General features: G+C 36.1%; 4 protein-coding genes and 1 non-coding gene across 5 annotated transcripts; 2 read left to right on the forward strand and 3 right to left on the reverse strand.

Moving 5' to 3' along the window:
* The first annotated feature begins 414 nt into the window (after window positions 1-414).
* On the forward strand, window positions 415-2,596 carry LOC130745036 (protein MEI2-like 6). The gene is made up of 4 exons (XM_057597187.1): window positions 415-857; window positions 1,245-1,379; window positions 1,490-1,631; window positions 2,447-2,596. The coding sequence occupies exons 1-4, from the start codon at window positions 415-417 to the stop codon at window positions 2,594-2,596; spliced, it is 870 nt and encodes a 289-aa protein (XP_057453170.1).
* A 3,383-nt stretch (window positions 2,597-5,979) lies between these two features.
* Window positions 5,980-6,051, reverse strand: TRNAP-CGG (transfer RNA proline (anticodon CGG)). The gene has a single exon. It is a non-coding gene; the product is annotated as a tRNA-Pro (tRNA).
* Window positions 6,052-6,124: 73 nt separating this feature from the next.
* On the forward strand, window positions 6,125-8,413 carry LOC130747530 (uncharacterized). The gene is made up of 3 exons (XM_057600497.1): window positions 6,125-6,845; window positions 7,753-7,959; window positions 8,057-8,413. The coding sequence occupies exons 1-3, from the start codon at window positions 6,186-6,188 to the stop codon at window positions 8,117-8,119; spliced, it is 930 nt and encodes a 309-aa protein (XP_057456480.1). The 5' UTR covers window positions 6,125-6,185; the 3' UTR covers window positions 8,120-8,413.
* A 403-nt stretch (window positions 8,414-8,816) lies between these two features.
* LOC130747528 (protein DETOXIFICATION 46, chloroplastic-like) lies at window positions 8,817-14,395 on the reverse strand. Its single transcript, XM_057600494.1, has 14 exons — window positions 13,836-14,395; window positions 13,642-13,736; window positions 13,027-13,135; window positions 12,832-12,887; window positions 12,291-12,346; window positions 11,714-11,852; window positions 11,458-11,595; window positions 11,306-11,374; window positions 11,089-11,199; window positions 10,707-10,835; window positions 10,313-10,390; window positions 9,894-9,965; window positions 9,248-9,307; window positions 8,817-9,162 (listed from the first exon to the last, which is right to left on the reverse strand). Exons 1-14 carry the CDS (start codon window positions 14,293-14,295, stop codon window positions 9,061-9,063), a joined length of 1,674 nt encoding a protein of 557 aa, XP_057456477.1. The 5' UTR covers window positions 14,296-14,395; the 3' UTR covers window positions 8,817-9,060.
* Window positions 14,396-14,691: 296 nt separating this feature from the next.
* Window positions 14,692-20,212, reverse strand: LOC130747529 (protein DETOXIFICATION 46, chloroplastic-like). The gene is made up of 14 exons (XM_057600495.1): window positions 19,728-20,212; window positions 19,378-19,472; window positions 18,545-18,653; window positions 18,367-18,422; window positions 18,007-18,062; window positions 17,298-17,436; window positions 17,040-17,177; window positions 16,899-16,967; window positions 16,678-16,788; window positions 16,293-16,421; window positions 16,048-16,125; window positions 15,251-15,322; window positions 15,108-15,164; window positions 14,692-15,019 (listed from the first exon to the last, which is right to left on the reverse strand). The coding sequence occupies exons 1-14, from the start codon at window positions 20,107-20,109 to the stop codon at window positions 14,924-14,926; spliced, it is 1,587 nt and encodes a 528-aa protein (XP_057456478.1). The 5' UTR covers window positions 20,110-20,212; the 3' UTR covers window positions 14,692-14,923.
* Between the last annotated feature and the right edge of the window lie 27 nt (window positions 20,213-20,239).

Genomic DNA, 20,239 nt, shown 5'->3' on the forward strand with positions numbered 1-20,239 from the left:
ATAACATATTGTATTTAAGTTTGTTTATACTATTCAATGCACGATTTGAAAAATTAGGGTTTTAAGTTTAACTTTCAACTTTGAGAGATCATCTAAGATCCTTTTTTGTCAGGATTTTCTTTCTCCATGCCTCACCTATGTTGAAACTTGCAAATCTTCATCCATCATTTTCTTTTCAGTTCAAATTGTCTTATTTTTCTATTAATTTATTTCATTCTGGGTACCACGCCTTAATCTGGCTTAAGGTACCACAGCAAGCACCAAAGTTTATTGGTTATACATATGAAAACCCCATTTCAACCTCCAAGCTTCTCTCTGTCTAACATTAGATTATAAACCATTCACTCTTCACCGTCACAGGCATATACCATTGCAGTTGCTGCACTCATCTTTCACGAACACACAGTTCGATCAATGGCTTTACTAAACCCAAACGCACCTGCGTTCTTCCCTCACCAAGCACCTCCGTTCATCCCTCATCAAGCTCCTCCGTTCTTCCCTCACCTGTATTACCATCAAAACACTCATCTCATCTCATCTGAAGCTGAAGAAGAACAGCATGCGCATGGCACTTTGGAACCAGGAAAACAACAGCAGCTGCTGATGGAGCTTCATGACGGTCACAACAAGCAGAGGCGTTTTTTCAAGTTTATAAACTGCAACCACCATTCATATGAGTGGAGGAAGAAGGGAGAACAAGTTGGAAGAAAGATTTTTCCACAGTCCAACAATAATGATCATCATCATTTCTTGGAAGCTCTTCCCAACAAGAGCATACAACGTTATCCATTGATGCCTGTGCGGCCTGACGGAGATCAAACAACTGTGATGATCAGAAATATTCCCAGCAAGTACACGTATGTAGTCTATCTCTAACATTTTTATTTTTGTGTAGAAGGGGTTAAATCATTTCAAGCTTCATATATAGTAGTTTTCTAGCTAGGAAATATTTCAATAATTGATTTCAGAGTCAAAATCAATTATGGAAAGAAGCTTCCTTTCATGATTTCTGAATTGATTCTAAAACAAAGGTTGAGACTTGAGCATATTGTTAAATCTAATCAGTGGGTGCATGTTGGTTCATGCACCTTTTTTCTTGAGTGTGACTTTGATTTCATTTGAACACTTCCATCCCAACAAGCACACCTATGCTCAATTTCAGCTTGATTTTTTTTCACTTGGTTATGTATATAAAATATTGATTAGTAGCACAAATGCATTATTAATATTGCTTGTTATTGCAGGAGGGGTTTATTGGTGAATTTTTTGGAGAATCATTGTATGCAGGAGAACCAAAGGGCTAGAAGTGATGGTGTGGTGGGCAATGAGAACAGGGCTGTTTTGGCTTTTGATTGCGTGTACTTACCCATAGATTTCAAGTACTGTTCTTCAAACCAAACAACCCCTTGATTAATTATGATAACTTGAGTTAGAACTTGCTTCTGATTACTTGTGACCATGGTTAATTGGTTTGGTTTGCACTTTGCAGGACTGGGCTGAACAAGGGCTATGCCTTTGTTAACTTCACAGAGTCCAAGGCTGCTTGGATGTTTCGAATGACAGCTTCCCATATGAAATGGGATCTGTTTAAATCCCAAAAGATCTGTGAGATTGTTGCAGCACGTCTCCAAGTATGTATGAGTGTATGACATCTTAGCTAGGGTAGACCTCATCATTAGTAGTATTTCTGGAACCACTCTCATTATTATTTTTGCCCCATTACAAGTATCAAACTTGGTAATTTGATTATTAGTATTACTATTATTGTCTGTCGTTGTAATTAATTAAGTTCTTGGTAGAACTTGTTTGAATCATTTTTTTTCACTGATAATCAATTCTGGCACACAAAACCTAGAGGTTTCTTCCCATTAGAATTGATTAGGTACAAAGTCTTTAGAATCAAGGTTTTACTTATTTATCGTTAGATAAAATTACTTTGGGAAAATGAAGTTTGATGTAAATATGTTGGATAGAATTAAGTAAGTTTAAGGCTCTCTTTGTTTTTCCATTGTCTCCCTCCTTAAAGTTCATTTAGACACATTTTTGGGGCCAAAAAGCCAACTTATATATGTGTGGGAATGAGTATGTTTTAGAGAATTATGTGTAAAAGTAAGTTTAAAAAATGAAGTATGAAATCACTTTTGCATTATTTTTTTTGTTACTTTAATTAGCATAAGATGATAAGTATAATATAAATATGGAGTTCAAAATGTATAATATTGTAAATGAACATGTAACACACTTTTACTCAACAGAAAATTATTCACAACATGCTCTTTCTAATTATACTTTTTAAATTTGATAACAAAAATACCCATATAAATATTCAAACTTAGATGTCAACACACTTATATTTGATGGAAACCAAGTGGGGACATTCAATTGTAAAATGATTTTTAGACATGCTGTAAATGGGCTTAATTTTAATTTTGTGATGATAATGCAGGGAATTGAGAATCTGGAGAACTATTTTGCATCCATGTGCTTCCCGTGCCAGTCCGTGGAAGTGCTTCCTGTGTTCTTCAGCCCACCTCGGGATGGTATTCTCAAGGGAGGAGAGCAAAGGACTGTTGGGAGGCTTCTTGTCAGGCATTGAACAAAGGGAACCTGAACATCTTTCAATTCTCTATTGCTTTCATGTTTCAGTTCTCAGTTCTCAGTCTTTTGTTTTCATGTTTAGTTGTAAGGCCCTTTGAATCTTGTTATCTGCAATTTCACAAAAAGTTGGGGGTGGAGCTTGGCCACTTTGATCCATTGATCCAGTGGGTTGTGTGGTAGGGTCCACCTATCATCTTGTGGATAGGCTTGAGCTTCAATTCTGTCTAGTCTGGGTTGATACAAAATGCTGATTGCTGATGCTTGGTTGTACTTTGTAGGCTTTAAGCTACTTTGTAGCATGTACCCTTTAAGCTAACTATGGCTCTAAGCTACACTATATTACTCCTATATAATATTGTGTTGCGTTTGTGCCATTTCTGTTTCAGTTCCTGGTTAAGTTGCTTTTGTTGGTTGCATCAGAACAATATTCCATTATTAAATATCTGTTACCAATTTGTGATATGCTAGCATGGGAGAACTTTAGTCAGCGCCTAAAGCCATGGCATATACCTTAATTAAGTGAAAGTTGGCCTTGTCTTGTATTGGACTCGTTGGGTCAAAAGATTTTTTCCCTTTTGAGCATTGTGAGTCAGAGGGGGGTGTTCTGTTTTTCTGAAGTTGAACTAAAAATGGTGCAAATTAAAAGTGATTCTATTCAATTAATATCTGATATGATTTGTCCTCTACTCTTGGAACCAGGAGATCTTCTATGTTTATCTTTTCAAAGAAAAGGAAAGGAGCTTAGACTGTACATTGCTTTGTCCTTGTCATTGTCATTCTCATTTAATTTTCTGTGTCTTATGCTTATTCTTGGAAAGCTTTTACTAGGGAAGCATGGGGATGCATTTGATGCAACTGTCCAGCTACTGAGAATAGAGAGTGGCATGCAAATTTGTACATGTAATAATGCTAACGAGACATTTAGTATAAATTGAACTTGATTTTTCCATTTTAAGAAAACGCTTACAATTTTAATTTTTAAGTCTTAACAGTCTATCACTTGAGTTTTCAACTGGTTCATTCATCATTGCATTGGCCATGTCCTGTATGTGGCTTTGTTTTCTATCAATACAAATCCATTGGAAAAAAAAAGTCATGTATTTAGCTGTTTTGATAAGTCTCGATTTTTAACCAGGGTCTGTGGACGAGTTGTCTAAATAAGGGATTTAACTCTACTAGTGGATTAATGAGATTATTTGAAAAAAAATAAAGAAAAAAGTTTGGAAATTTCATACCTACTTATCTTAAATTTTATTGGCTAAAGTTAAATTACTTTTACAAGTGATTTAACAATTCTCGAATTCCCAAAAACAAATAATGATAGAACAGCTTGGAAAAATGGTTGCTCTTTCCCTAGCTATAATTGTACAGTAAATCATAATAGCCTATTGGCAATAATGATTCAGTAAGTATTAATGACTTAGTGACTCTATGTATTGAGATTTGACATGTGAGCATTAATAAATGCTCGTAAATTGTAAGTTATCAATAAAATAATTATATAACAGTTGTAAAGAAAAAAACCTCAAAATACCCTCTTTTTGTTTGCAATAGTTCTATTGAATGTGATCTCTTTTTAGAACATTGAATCAATAGCTGCACTACCACCCGGTTTTGTAACTTGTTAAGAACAAATACGCAACTTCAACATTTATGATATCAACATCAAACAATACAAATATCCACATAAAAGTGGTCGAAATTATATGGTCATACTAGACCAATATTTCGACCAGCTAAGAAAGCATTTCTTTGGCACAATTGTTAATATCAAAGGGAAAATGGTCATTAAAGTGGAAACTTTGGCTAGAGCCATTTAATTTGAATGTGTTAGAGCATCTCTAATGCAAGATTTTTTTTGTTCTTATTTCTGAGTTAAGAACTAAGAATTGAGTTCTTAATCATTGGAGGGGGCTATCGTGGAGTTCTTAGTTCTTAAAAATAAGAATTAGTTTTTATATTTTACTTTTTAAGTTCTTAGCATAAAAAATTATTTTTTTCTCTCATTCATCAAGTGATTTAATTTAAGTATTAAATTAACATTTAAATAAAAATTATATGAAAATTAAAAATATTACTAATATAATGGTATTGTGGGACCAGATGAATAGTGCTAAGAACTAAGAACTCATAATTGGAGCAAAATCTACAAAGAGTTGCTGAAAGCACATGTGGCAGTACGAACCTACATGAATAATGATGGGAAATTCAACACAAATAACAACGCCAACTCTATTTAGCTATCTTAAAAGAATAAATCCTTGTACCATAAAACCAAGTGGAACTTCATGGAACCAAGTGGATCTCCATAGAACCAAGTGGATTACTCAGAAATCTAGTTAACCATAGAACGCAGTGAATTGCACAACGAATAATCAATTCCCCCAACTTGTTGAATCCGTGAGGAGCAATAACAAATAATGCAATAACTAACAATCACAATCAAAGAGACCCCAAGATTTTTAACGTGGAAAAACCTTCTCAATGTGAGAAGTAAACAACCACGAAACCAAGCCAGTAATCAAGCTCCACTATGATCAAATAAGGTTACAAGAGAGTCTCAAGTAGTAGCACCAATCATGGTCAACAATCAGCCAAAACAATAAGGCAACAAGCATGAAATTGAAAACAAAGTAGAATAGAAAAACCAGCAAAACATTGCTACTATCTGAGCCAGATATCTCCCTCCAGAGACAGTTTCTCACCGATCCAACCGTCCAGATTGAAGACCTAGGAGTCACAAACCTGCTGTCCAAATTTCTGACCGATCCGACAGTGAACGAAGGCGCTACGACAGATCTACGGAGACTGCTTTGAGTATGTGCGAAAATGATTTCTCTTCCATCTCTCACTTTTCAGCTTCTCTCTTTGCAAATGAGCTAACTCTCTTGCGCTAATTGACCCCTCTCGACTTGTTTAAGTGAGATAAAATGGGCTACATATTTGGGCCTTTCTCCATATAGGAAGGGAGCCCAAAACCCCAACATTGCAATCAAGTCGAAGACATATTTCAAAGCAAGGAATGTATTTGAAAACTGAGGTTCTTCGACCAAGCACAAGAAAAAGCAAAGTGGATCCAGAAATCAGTGTAAATAGAGTGCTAATCATATATAAAATTTACTATCATATAAAATATTAGATAACAAATTAGCATAAAACATTAAAATTAAGATTAATTATGTTTATGCATATAAACATTACAACTTATCATTGGTCTTTTATCTGGTAAGTGTTTTTCTTTTTTGAAGTTAAAATAAAAGTTGATAAAACAAAAAAGGTTGTCCAGTCTAAATGGGCCGAAAGTATGACTGGTTCCCAGTTTAAGCCCATTGGACCTGCGAATGCGTTCTAATTTGGTTTAACAAAAATAAAAGCAAATTTGGGGTGTTGCGAGAATCGAACTCACGACCTCTCGCACCCGAAGCGAGAATCATACCACTAGACCAAACACCCTGTTGGTATAATCGCTTCCTTTATCATTATAACTCCAATTCTATTAGATTTTGTTTCTTTGGTTTTTGAGACAGCATTCCATAAATCCTTAACAAAACGCGAAACCCGAGAGAGAGAGTTCAATCCATTCAGAAATGGCGGCAGCGGCAGCGGCAGCATCATCGTCGGTCCTCCTCCTTCTCCGTTCACAACCACCGTCTCCGTCTCCGTCACCGTCACACTCTTCTTCTTCTCTCATTTCTTCCATTCTCAAACCTCTTCTTCTTTCTTCAAATGCTCTTTCACCCACTCGCCTTCGACAAATCCATGTTCCACCACTTCATAAACCTCTCTTCGGCTCTTTCTTCTCCACCACCACACCCTCTTCTTCCTCCGTCGCGTTCCCTCACCCACCTCCGCTCGCTGCTGTTTCCGGAAGCTCAGCACAAGAAACAATAGCAGAAGAAGAAGAGGAGGAGGAGGAGGAAGAAGAAGAAGACGGGGTTGATGGCGAATTGGAACAGTTTGATGATGATGAAACAGATTCTGAAGACGACGAATTGGAAACTGAAGGAGGCGGCGAACTTGAAGATGCCCAAGTGGGTGGTTCAACTTCGTCTCCGTTGGTGGAGAAGAGGAAAGAGAGGTTGAAATTGGAAGTTCCCAGTTTAACTGTGAAGGAAAAGAAAGAGCTAGCTTCATTTGCTCACAGTTTGGGGAAAAAGCTCAAGTCCCAGTTGGTAGGAAAGTCTGGTGTTACCTCCAATCTTGCCACTTCTTTCATTGAGACCCTTGAAGCCAACGAGCTTCTCAAGGTATTAATCCTCTGAGTTTCTCTATGGCAATGCTTATCATGTTTCCCTCAATTGTGTTTAGTTGTTGTCATGGTTTGTGTTTGATGCATTTTGGTAATACATGGGAACATGAACTTGTTTCCCAATTTTCATTACAAGTTATAACTTGAGCTTGTGGTAGATGATTTGTTCTTTTTTTGGGGGGCTAGTGTTTGATATTTTGATATGCTTCCAATTCATAGAGTTTTGGATGCTTGTTTAACTGGTTGACTACTTCTAACAGTAGTTTACTCATGTTTATCATCTGTAATTGCCACTTTGCATGCTTTTATGTTGTGATTTAGGACTGTGGGACTTGAATAGTTCATTGTAGCTATGTGTTCTTCATTTTAAGCCTTTGCAATTATAAACCATTAAGTGAATGCTAATAGTAACTGCTACTTGTCATGAATGAGAGCTTTCCCTTAGCCTGTGTTTTTCTGATTCTTACTGGGATGATTTCATAAACTTCAGTGTTATACTTGAATTGGTCTAAATATTGAGTTGCCAGGGGATTTTGTGCATGTTTAGAGACCCTTTTGCAATAGATTATGAAGCCAGAATCAAAGAAGGGGAGAAGCTAAGTTGCTTCTGAATTTAAGAATTGATTATAATGTAAGACAAGCTGATCTAAACATGCTATTTTAGTTACTTTGCATGCTTAGAGAACAAAATGGAGGATTAGCTAATGTCTCAGTTGATTTTAGCTTTAATAATCACTAAATTATGTTATACTAGACTGTGGGGAGTTTTTTTTTAAGCTTCTATGATCTGTCTATTCTGCCTTTGTCGTTTGTTTTCTCTTTGCTTTAACCATTACAATGAAGGTGACCTTGTTCAAAAATTTATTCTTATTAATATATGCATGCAATTTGAATGGAATTGGCAGATTAAAGTACATCGGACTTGTCCGGGTGAGTTAGAAGATGCGGTGAAGCAGTTGGAAGAATTAACTGGTTCAGTGACTGTTAGTCAGATTGGTCGAACATTGATTATATACAAGCCCAGTCTCACCAAATTGAAGGCAGAAGAAAAGAAAAAACAAGTTCGCAACCTTATTCTGAAAAAACAATTTAAACCAAGAGTGTTTAACAAGGTGAACGTCGTTGTGCCTTCAATTTTTTTTTAATGCATCTATGATCTATTATTTTGGTCTCTTGCTATGTTTCGCTAATATTCTGATGAAACTGCAGAGTAAGGAACCACCCAAATCATCACGGCCAGGTTCAACATGGAAAAGGAGAGACAGTAGGTGATAAACACATCATAAGGTTGACCTTATGGTTGTTGGCCTGAACAAGGTTGGGGTTTTCTTGCATAGAAACCAAAGCTCAAGGTTGAGGACTTGTTATTGGTTGCTGGGAGTTCACTTTGGATCAAGGAAAGTTTGCATGAAGTGAGGGATTGTATTGTAACCGGAGCTGGAGAACATAGATCTTGAATTCAGTTTAGTTTGGTTTGTCCATGAACTAAATCAGTATATTCTAATGCAATGGACATGTTGTAATCTGAAATTTATCCTTTTAATTACATTTTTTTTCAACTTCGAATTTTGCTTGCTTCCAATTCACTAGATATAATGCCTTTTGTAGGTCCTAAAATTGATTCGGAGGTAAGAAAAAATTATCCAAACATGTTATTATTCTTGAAGGAAGTCCTAAATCATGTTATTATTCTTGGAAGCAACTACCTGGGCCGAGGATGAGTAGTCTGAGGAATGAGGTGCTAATGTCAACAGATAGGATTGGCTACTGAAATGAACCACATTTGCTACTGATAATATTTAAATTTTTTGCCAACAAAGGACTTCATATATGTTTTTGTTGAATTCAATGTCAATCCACGTTTGAAAATCTTAGTTCTCCATTAATGCATTGAGATGTGTTTTTTTTCTGTTTGCATTTTTTGCATTGCAAACAAAAACCAAATGGGACACTATTGACAGTCTCTTGATTGGCATGCTGTAAATAATGTCTGTTGTTCACCTTAAAAGCATTCTTAATAATTATATTAGATACATGAGGAAGATTGAGGCAGTTACTTGCGTAAACTGCATCCTATAACAGTGTAGATGTAATTTAACTCGTCCCTTAAGTAGAACTGCATCCTATTTAACATACTAATTGAGACTAACACAACATTCTCCTATCCTTGTAAGGTGTCATGAACTGTAAAGTGTAAAATCCAAGGTTCTAAGTTAAGCAGTCTTTAGCTTTTGCAGCTCATTCTGGTTAATATCTTCCGCGTATAAAATGCCAGTGGGAGAAAGAAGACGCTGGAGGGCCAATGAAAACCGAGCCTAGCAACAACAAGAGAGTTGCAAATCAGAATATTTAAAGAATTAATCCTCTTAACTTGATGCAAGCTATAGATCTTGTTCTCACCCATTGAAATAATGCAAGGGCAAACCAACAACCTTGCAAACCGTATCTGCTACTCAAGAACTGGCATTATGAAAATTTGGATGGTGTTAGATTCCCCAAACAAGATTGTTGAACAGAACATAAAGATAGAAGGTACAATGAGAGAAAATTCGCTTATGGAGAATTTTATCCCAATGGTAGAGCTACAAGTTAAGTTCTATTACAAGTTACAAAGGGAATATCCCATCACAGATCACACTGAGAATTGCTCAGTGACTATTATTTCACAAAATGTCCTCCTTAAAAATGACAATTTTTTCTCCCATTTTAACTAAGCTCCTCCTCTCCAACTCACTGGTTTATTCCTTTAGGAATATACCCACTGGGGTTTTAAATTGTGGTCTGCAACGCTTGCAGCGGCAACTTAAAAGGTTTTTGAGTTCCTATCGACATCACGACCGCGATAGCGATAAACATCAACCCACAATTGTCTGCAATTCCGCAATGCAGTGGCAGCCATAATTTAAAACTCTGATACCCCCCCCCCCCCCCCACACACACTCTATTCGCCTTATCTAACACTCATTCTAACAGGTACTCAGGCAAAACGGACCAAGCAATATTACTATTACTATATACACATGGAGATCAAGAAAAGATCGTTTACCAATAGTACTAGTACACCCACGCAAAAGCATCCGCCCATTGACAAACTTATATATCTTAGATCCCTCCCAGCCTGCATGAGCGAAGATAAATCAAAGTTGTAATAATAGTTATAATGTAACATATGCAAGTGCTTAATTTTGAAGGAGTAAATACCATAAGGTAAGTTGAACTTTTGGAGACAAAATTAAATTGTCGTGAGATTATGCATCAGTTACCATTATGATTAAATAACATAATATGTTCAACATCATCAATGTTCAAACAACAGGACTTAGTTAAGTTTAATGCCAAAGCAGAAGTCATGAGCTATTCCATGAATAACGTCCTCAAACATCCTAGGAGAGTAAGTTTTGTGAGAAGCAATAGTAGTTATATCTGCTTATATTCCCATTTATAGAGAAGATGAAGTGAACATACCAGCAACGTTCCCTCAAGGCTATGAGTAGGGGGCGTCACAGCCAGGGCTATGAAGTATGGAATCAGCACTTTATGCATCTGCATGGTTACAAATACAGTAGTAACAGTTAACTACAGTCAAAATTCCACAACTGTGTTATAACTCGTAAAAAGCTCTGCATTTCCCTTAGTTTTCTTTGTAGCTTATTTAGAACTCATATAATGCATACTATGATTTAAAATCATAGGCTCTCAAGGAACATAAACTAGGAAAACAAAAAAACTGATGTAACCCCTAATACTTTATTGATTATACTTCCGCATGTTCTGAAACACAGTTGGAAAGGATTAAAATTGAAAGAGGAGATGACATAAATATGCAATCTAAAAGTCCGAAAAAAATGAAAGAACTGACCTCCTGGATGACCATCTGATCAGGTGTAAAAACATAGGGAAATAACCAAGGAACTGAGGTTCCAACAATTCCTAACAACAATCCAAGTGTGGCTCCAATTATCACAAGAGACCTCAAAAGCATCCGGGCCTGTTGAGTTGACATTATAAAAATCAGAAATGATTGAGAAATGAGATCTGAATATCATTTTATAGAACTTTGATCAGTAAAAGGAATGGGAGTATCATTTTATAAACTTAAACCCAATTAATTAAAAAATGATCCTTTTATATGACATGAACATCAACTAGGCATGGGGTCAGAAACGAGATATATGAGAACAGGGGAAACAACTTTTGATATCAGAGAATGTAACATGACATTAAAAATGAGAAACACTAACCTTTGACAAACTCCGGTTTACTCCATATATCAATTCAGGCATAAAAGACTGAGCAGTTTGGGACAGAGGTTCACCCCACACTGTACACATGCAAAATGTTTGGACCATGACCTGAAATAAGAATTGAGTTTTCACTGGCCTTGAATTTGCTTTTCTGAAAATGCACAGATCAAAGGGATGAATAGTCATGAAACAGAGACACAGAAACAAAACTAACCTGATGAGCAGCCATTGTATGTGTACCCATTGATGTAGCAAAATATACAAGTAGTGAGTAGAAAGCCACCTACACATCAGAACAGTAAATTACATTAAAAGGTTAGAATACACCAAATAAAGCTACAAATCTAGTAAAATACTTGCTACAACCTTTGACATCATTGTCATAAATACAGGAGCAGCAAGGCGAAATATCATCAGAAGTTCCTTTCCTGAAGGGATGGAGAAGGCAAAAGCATTATATCCCTTCTTGTTTAGCGCTTGCATCATCATATAAGCAGCAACAACCTAGAAGCATCAAAGGAAGAGAACAGCAGTATATAATCACTTGAGCCTTAGAAAGTGGATGGAGCCTTATATAACACAATTTAATAATCATGATGCATAAGAGTTTAGTTCAGCATACTTGTGATGCCATTGTAGCCCATGCAGCTCCTGCAATTCCATAGCCTAAATAGATGCACAAAACTATATCACCAATGCCATTTATAACACTAGCAGCTGCCAAAGCCTTCAAGGGTCCCCAAGAATCTTTCATGCCAAGACTGTAGAATGGGAGTACCGAAATAATAGATTAGATTAATGAGCCATTTCTTACCATATTATTCAAATCATACAGCGGAATAGTTGGGACTCTGTTATATCTATCAATGGTCAGAGAAAATTAAAAAAGCTTGTTACATGGCTATAAAAAGATAGTCATGTAAAACCAAGAAGAGAAAAATAATAGTTTCATTTAAATCATAAGAAAAAGACAATATATTTTCAATGCACAGCAGGTAGTATTTGTAAAGTAACATTGCTATATCAGAATTGTCAGAGCAGGGAGATTTTAGCCAAGAGTTTGTAAGTAAATATCAAGACAGAATCTATCACTATATTGAACAGTATTAATATCAGCTACCACAGGAATGATGAATCTCAATTTTGACATAAAAATTTGCAGGCTCTCACGTCAGAAAATCATCACACAAAGTTTTTACCTTGCACTCTGAGCAACCCATCCAACAAGTAAAGCAGGCCATGCCAAGCCTCGAATCTAAAACAAAAAAAGACTTTGTGTAACTGAAAGGTCACTGCAGTAAATCTAGCAAGCAGAACAGAAAAGCTTAATCATTTTCAGAAATAAATAATTAACAAACATTGTTGAGAAATCCCACATTGACTAGAGATATCTAGAATAGACTCTAATAGCATATTAGAATTAAGGTTAGGCCTAACTCAAAACAACAAGCTAGCTCAGAGGTGAGGATTGTTCTCCCATTTATGAGGACTTGTTACATCATATCTCTAGTCAATGTGAGATTTCTCAACAAACCTAAAGCATAATCTTATTAACAAGATTTTGTCCCTACAGGGAAAAAAGTACTGTCAATACCTTCATCTATATTTTAAAGAAAATAGAAATCGATGAAGGCTTTAATTACTTTTCTTCTTAAAATGTTCTGTAACTTTTTTAATATGTAAAACATGACTTGAAGTCTTCATTTAAATAAAAGGATATATAATCACATAAAAACAAACCTGTACATAGGTGTTGGCTGCAGGTACTACATGTACATTCTTAGGACCTGTGAAAGCTGAAAAAGGCATAAATATGAAATTCATCAGTTACGGGGATTGGCTTTGTTACCTTTTGAAGCACAATCAAATTCTTAATATCCAAATTCCAAAATGTATTGAAGAGCACAAATGGCTAAAGCAATCTATTTTGAATACCAGTGAGCGTTGCAGCACCAAATAGCCCTGTGAATAAAAGCATCATGAAACCACAAGCTAGCCCAATAAAAAGCAAGACAGATATGTGATGCTGCACTTCTTCCCTATCCTACACAAACATTTGTCCATGAAAAATAAGTAGAGTCTTAAAAATGCAAAAATCGTAGATATGAAGACTGCAGTCTGCATGATCATGTAGATATAGTCAAATCAATTATTCATAGATGAAACAATTATCATTGCATTACCACACTTAAATGCATCCAAATTGAAGGCTAAACTAATATAACGGTTCTAAATCTGACTAGCTCATTTCAGCTAAAACATGTTATATCACCATGCCACTCTCACACGCAAGTTAAATATAAGATCAAACACGTATTCATGAAAAAAGTAAATTGAAAAACATTGAGGGCCAGTGTATCGATTTCGGCGCATCATAGTAATGAGAACACAAATGAAGTCAATCCAGGTATTCTCTGCATTGTATATCAAATTTTCATAAAAAAATATGCATCCAATCACACATTGGTTACACACCAAATCCATTTTTATAGTTCTCAAATACACATTCATCACTCAAATTATAGTAAGTATACATCAATCTTTTCTAACCTGTTTAGCAAGGGCAGTAGCAACCATATTGGAAGTAGCAACTGATAGAAACATGAACACATAGCTCAAGTTATCACAAACAACAGTAGCAGGACCTGCTCATAGGATAGGAAATCAAAACAAGATAACACAAAATGTTAATTCATAATTTCCCATCAGTGACACAATTTATAACAACTATGAAGATTGAATACCTAATGCAGCAAGCTCAATGGAGCTTCCCTGACCAATAACAGCAGTATCAATGAGACTCATAAGCGGTCCACATATCCAAAGTCCAACAGCAGGACCTGTAAAAATTGCAATTTCCTTCATCTGACTCCACATATCCTGCTTCGTGAGTTCCTTTTTCCCACCTTCCTCTTCTTCGTCTTCGGTGATTTGGCCATGGTGTTCTTCTTCGGTTGAAGATTGTTGGAGGCCGTCACCGGTGAGTTCTTGACCTCGAATCGCACGAGCGGTGGTGCGGAACCGGGTGCGGTGGAACAACGTGAGGCGTGGATTTGCAGAAAGGGAATGTGCGCGGAAAAGGAGACGAAGGTGGCGGTTAGAAACGGTTACAGAGAGAGAACGCGGTGGTGTGAGATTAGGGTTTTGGCGGGGAAAGGTGTGAAGAGAGAGAGGTGTAACCGAAGGATGAAGTTTGAGTGCCATTGTTGTTTGATGGAGGGAAGGAGAAGCTAGTACGAAAGTCCCTCCCTCTCCCTCACCAAACCAAACACATGGCTCAAAATGCGTGAAATGATTGATTGGAAAATGAAAGTGTACTTTTTATTTATAGTTTTTTTTTTGGAAACATTTATTTATTCGTTAACCTTGTTAAATTTTTTTTAGTCCAATTTTTTTATGTTCTTGTTTTACCCGTAAATTAAATAATAGTATTTTTTTATGTCCGACAACATGCTTCTATCATTATAATACATCACTATGAATACAACAGAGTTCCCACAATCCCACATGAATATACAACAGAGTTCCCATACGGCACTCATGTATCACTGACTCACTACTACTTCTCATACACATTTTAGATAATTTTCAAGAAAAATGAAACCATGATAAGACAAGTGTCATTGTGTTAATAGAAGGAGCATCTACAACAAGAGTACTATATATTTGTCCACTTTTGAGGGAAAAGGAACATAATTGAAATGCCTTTATTTATGTGGGCCTACAAATTTTCCGTCCCTCTCTTGAGAGTGTAAATGGAAAGGAATGAAATTGCTTGGCAAATCCAACCAAATTTAAATGCATTTTCATTCACATGTGCAACTTCAGGTAACTAAGCAGTCCTCAACTTTTGGCTTATCCTGGTTTCTTCCGTCTGTAGAATGCCACTAGGAGAGAGAAGGCGCAGAAGGGCCACTAAAAACCGAGCCTAATGATCATCAAAGGTTACATGTCATAATATTTTCAAAAGATTATAAGAATTGCACACTTTAAGTTGTAGTAGATTAGAGCCTTACCCACTGAAATCCAGCAAGGGTAAACCAACAGCCTAGCAAACCATATCTACTAAAGATCTGGTATCAAGGTAAATTGGGTATTACAGCAATATAGTTCAAGCAATGTTACCATATACACCAGGAGATTGAGAAAAAGTTGTTACCAATAATACTAGAGCACCCAGACAAAAGCATCCACATGTTGACAAACTTATAAATCTAAGATCCTGCCCAGCCTGCACAAGCAAATATACAATTTACAAACTTGCAGTAACACTTGTTATACAATGTAAGTTTCCTTATTTTGAATGTAAGAGGTACATTAAGCAGGTAGGAGACATAAATTAAATTGTCATGGACTTATGTGCTAGTTACCATTATGGACTAATAAAGTAACTATCTCAAAGAAAACATCACAATCCAGTGGAGCAAGTTTAATGCAATTATAAAAAATAGTAGAACATGAGACATTGCTTGGAGGAAGTCCTTAGACATCCTAGAAGACCAAGATGGTGAGAAGCAAGTGCTACCAAATGTTTGCTTTCCCATTTAATCTAGAGAAGCTGAACTAAACTGCTAAAAATATAGCAGAAAATAGGGAAACATAGATTATTAATAGCGTGATATCACATGAGATATATGATATATCTTTCAAAACCCTAATTAAATACTCCTTGTTATATATTTGAAATCTATTAACTTTAGCTTTCAGGACAATTAATCAATGATATGACAAAAGGCCACCAAGAGGTTAAGAGTTAAATCCTTGTTGCATTTCATTTTTTCATTATTAAGTGCTTGTTAAAGGGTTCAGGAACACAAACGTATTTTGACATGATGCAAAAAATGAGAAGTATCCGCCTATGGGAGATGAGGAAGAGAAGTACAAATCCAACCCAACAAGATACTAAAATAGTATTTCTTAAACAATAAGAACCCTAATATTCTAACAAGAACATACCAGCAATGTTCCCTCTAGGCTTCGAGTAGGGGGTGTCACAGCTAGTGCTAGAAAGAATGGAATCAGTGTCCTATGCATCTGCATGATCAGAAATATAAAAATTAATGACCGACTTAGGCCTAAGTTCCTCAACTATTTTTAATCCATAAAAACGTCTGCAGTTCCATCAGTGTACCCTGTCACACAATATAGACTAGCAGATAGTGAAAATTTTCAAGCTAAAGTTTAAAAAGGCTAGAACTGACCTTTTGGATGACCATCTGATCAGGTGTAAAAATGTAGGGGAATAACCAAAGAAGAGATGTTCCAACTATCCCTAACAGTAAACCAAGTATAGCTCCAATAATTACAAGAGACCTTAGAAGCAATCGGGCCTGTTGATATTAAAAAAATTCAGGACACTTTTGAATATACAATAAAGAATCTGCAATGCTGATTAAGGAGAACAGATTAATTTTGTATAAAACTACTCTTCCCAACCAAAAACAAAGATCCTCATCATGTATAGCATGAAAGTCAAGTGGGCAAAAAAGAGAGATCTCAAACCCATATACATGAGGGGACAGGAGAGATCCTTCAAAATCGAAGTTAGTTTTGTCATTTGAAATACTGAAAATGAGTAAGTCTAACCTTTGCCAAACTCCTATTCACTCCATACATCAACTCAGGCATATATGATTGAGCAGTTTGGCAAAGAGGTTCACCCCACACTGTACACGCCATGTAGATTTGAATCATGACCTGAAGTAAGAGGTGAGTTACCACTACTGGCTGTGAATTTAGTCTTCTGAATATAAGAAGATATAAAGCAAGGGAGTAGAGTAAAAATGAGAGAAAGGAGTAAAATAAACCTGATGAGCAGCTATTGTTTGTGTTCCCATTGATGTAGAAACATACATAAGTAGAGAGAAGAAAGCCACCTAAACATCATAACCTAAGTTACATTAAAAGGTTAGACTACTCCACAAATATAACAGAATACTTGATTCAACCTTTGATATCGACGTCACATATACAGGAGCAGCAAGACCAAGTATTTTCAGAAATTCCTTCCTTGTAGGAATGGAGAAGGCAAGTGCATTGTATCCCTTATTGTTTAGTGCTTGAATCATCATATACGCAGCAACAACCTAGGAACAGAAAAGGTAGAGGAAAAACAGTATATACTTAATTTTCGTACACTGAAAAAAGGTGGAACCATATATACTTGAGTCGAAGTATTATGATGGGCAAGTGTTTGCTCAGCATACTTGTGATGCCATTGTGGCCCAAGCGGCTCCTGCAATACCATAGCCTAAACAACTGCATAGAAGTATATCACCAACTCCATTTATAATACTGGCAGCAGCTAAAGCCTTCAAGGGTCCCCAGGAATCTTTCATACCAAGACTGCAAGAAAGAATGTGAATACCAAGGCAATTGAGTTAATTGAGTAACCAGTTTTACAATATTATTAAAATCATAAACAGCAATGACCCCCAAAATTATACATTAAAGTCTGCTCAGGGTAAAGAGCAACTTTAAAAGGGATGCTCAAACAGATTACAGAAAGCCAGAAACAGGTGACATCACCAACGTGCAGCAAGCAGTATTGACAAAAGCCACAAAGGAGCCTTGCTATCTTTTGAGAAATGTCAAAGCAAGAAAAGTTTTATCCAAGAGTTTCCTAGCAAATATTAAGAAAAACTCTGACCAAATTGAACAGCATTTCATCAGACATATTAGAGTTGGGTTGGATGTGAAAGACCTCTCATTCAATCCAACTCTTTTGTTCTTTTGAAAAATTGTGCTTTTTTTTTCATTGGATGTGTGCTAATGTGGGTTGAAAGTGTATCCAAACACGCACATAAACAGCAACACAAGAGAATGACAAGAGTAGTGTCTCAGATTTGACAAAAAAAAAATTGCAGCCGCTCACATAAGAAAATCACATATGTAAAATAAATAGCAGATTTGCACCTTGCACTCTGAGCAACCCATCCAACAAGTAAAGCAGGCCATGACAAGGCTCGAATCTAACACCAGAATGAAAAACTAAATGTAACTAAATCATGATGAGGATTATCCCTTGGCTTGATCATATTAAAGACATAAATAATTAGGAAACAGAAGCAGAATATTATTTTCAAGCTTGTATGCCTTCGTCAAGCAAAACACAAACAAAAAAAGAAGTTGCGATAAAACCTGTATTTATTGTTCCTAGAAACAAAAATGGAGATTAATTCCTACCCTCCATGTAGTGGTCTCTTTCTTGAATTTATAAACATAAATAACAATCTTCATTCAAATTGAAGGGTATAAAATCAGAAGAAAACAAACCTGGACATAAGTATTTGCTGCAGGTACTACATGCACATTCTTTGGCCCAGTAAAAACTGAAAAAAAGGTATAAAACGCAAATTCATCAGTCACAAGATTAGCTCTGTTGTCCTTCCTGAATTAGCGAATTCTTGTTATCCAGAATGTGTTAATGGCTAAAGCACTCCTTTTTCAATACCGGTGAGTGCTGCTGCACCGAATAACTTTGTAGATAAGAGCATCACACAGCCACATGCTAACCCAACAAAAAGCAGGACAGATAAGTGATGCTGCACACCCTCTTCATCCTACATAAACTCATGAAAAGCAGTGTAAGTTCTGGAATTGCTGCGCGCACAAGGTTATAGACATGATGCAATCCAATAATCCAAAAGGTTTCCTTACATGATCTGGAATCAAACAGGAAGATTACCGCGTAGTTAAATTATAGAGACATTAATGGTTAAGCTATTGATACATCAAGACTTGGTATAAGTTATATCATTATCATTGGAAAGAGGCAGGGGTGGAACCAGAAAAATTGGATTAGAGGATGAAAAATTAACAAATTAAGAAATATTAACAATGGCTGATTTAAGGAGGCAGTACAAAAAATTGAAGGGGGGCAACTACATAATTTGAATATCATTCTATTAAGAAAATTGTCTCTTTGAGGGCCGGGTGACTACCCCATTTATTACGCACCTGGTTCATGTTTAATGTTTTTTTTTTTTTTGAATAAAAGGTACTACAAAGTAGTATATCAATAAACTTAAAGTTTTTGTAACAAAAAATAAACTTAAAGTTTTGTTCTTTTTCATTTGTTTTATTTATTTTTGTAAATATTACATAAATATCTTAATTCAAGAATAAAAATTTCGTTGCTGCTTCAAATTCACTTGAAAACCATCTAATGGAAGCATATTGTAAGAAACACAGATGGTGTTAATCAAACACAACCTGTAAAAACACATGCATCACAAAAACAAATTGCTTGCACATACATAAAAAAAAAGGAAAATACTAACTAACCTGTTTAGCAAGGGCAGTAGCAATTATATTGGAAGTAACAACCGACAGAAACATGAAGGTTAAGGTCATATAATCACAAACAACCGTAGCAGGACCTGCCCATGAGAAATGAAAATCACAATTATCATATAAAATATATTTAATAAAAAACAACATTTTTTAATATTTACTTATTCAAGAATTGTTTAATTATTAATTGCAATTTTAGAAGTTTTAGTGCACGTTATAGAGTCATATGGTGTGAACCTTCTATAATAAAATCAAGGCCAATTGTTTTGATCGATGTTATAGTTGATTCTATAAAGAGTAAGCGATATGCAAACATGCTATTAGTCTTTTGTTTTTGATACCTAAAGCAGCAAGTTCAGTTGAGCTTCCATGAGCAACAACAGCAGTGTCGATGAGACTCATCAATGGATCACACAACCAAAGCCCCATTGCTGGTGCTGTGAACTTAACAATTTCCTTCGTCTGACTCCACACACTCTGTTCTGCCAGTTCCTTTTTCTCCACCACTTCTTCGGATTCGTCGTAACCTCCTCCAACTACGCTAGCGGTTACGATTCCAGTGCGGCGTCGTATCGACGGTGAATGAATGAGGGAAGGTGCAGGACGGAAACGAAGAGGTAGGTGACGGTGGTTTGAAGGTGGTGATGCGAAGAGGTTTGGGTTTTTGAAGGGAGAAGAGTGAAGAAGAGTGCGATCCATGATGAGTGAGAGTTTAAGTGCCATTTTTTAGGTGAAGATAGGAAGATGAAAAAAGCGAGTAACGGTTTGCAATGATTAACTGAGTGACAGGAATGGTGAGTGGGAAAATGGTGGGAGTGAGTTCATGTTTGGCTATTTCAGGGAGGGAAGGAAG

The sequence above is a fragment of the Lotus japonicus genome, chromosome 3, assembly GCF_012489685.1.
Source record: "Lotus japonicus ecotype B-129 chromosome 3, LjGifu_v1.2".
NCBI lineage: Eukaryota > Viridiplantae > Streptophyta > Magnoliopsida > Fabales > Fabaceae > Lotus > Lotus japonicus.

Bases quoted from the DNA above. Each gene is read 5' to 3' on its own strand.
- LOC130747529 (XM_057600495.1), bottom strand. From the start codon at position 20,109: ATGGCACTTAAACTCTCACTCATCATGGATCGCACTCTTCTTCACTCT. The intron at 19,473-19,727 runs GTATCAAAAACA...TCTCATGGGCAG, and splicing joins AACTGAACTTGCTGCTTTAG to GTCCTGCTACGGTTGTTTGT. The intron at 18,063-18,366 runs GTTTGTTTTCTT...TTCTGGTGTTAG, and splicing joins CAGCAAATACTTATGTCCAG to ATTCGAGCCTTGTCATGGCC.
- LOC130747528 (XM_057600494.1), bottom strand. From the start codon at position 14,295: ATGGCACTCAAACTTCATCCTTCGGTTACACCTCTCTCTCTTCACACC. The intron at 10,836-11,088 runs GTTAGTGTTTCT...TCAACTCAACAG, and splicing joins TAAACCGGAGTTTGTCAAAG to GCCCGGATGCTTTTGAGGTC. The intron at 9,308-9,893 runs GTAAACGATCTT...TCATAATGCCAG, and splicing joins TGGGTGTACTAGTACTATTG to TTCTTGAGTAGCAGATACGG.
- LOC130747530 (XM_057600497.1), top strand. From the start codon at position 6,186: ATGGCGGCAGCGGCAGCGGCAGCATCATCGTCGGTCCTCCTCCTTCTC. The intron at 6,846-7,752 runs GTATTAATCCTC...TGGAATTGGCAG, and splicing joins AAGCCAACGAGCTTCTCAAG to ATTAAAGTACATCGGACTTG. The intron at 7,960-8,056 runs GTGAACGTCGTT...ATGAAACTGCAG, and splicing joins AACCAAGAGTGTTTAACAAG to AGTAAGGAACCACCCAAATC.
- LOC130745036 (XM_057597187.1), top strand. From the start codon at position 415: ATGGCTTTACTAAACCCAAACGCACCTGCGTTCTTCCCTCACCAAGCA. The intron at 858-1,244 runs GTATGTAGTCTA...TTGTTATTGCAG, and splicing joins AATATTCCCAGCAAGTACAC to GAGGGGTTTATTGGTGAATT. The intron at 1,632-2,446 runs GTATGTATGAGT...ATGATAATGCAG, and splicing joins TTGTTGCAGCACGTCTCCAA to GGAATTGAGAATCTGGAGAA.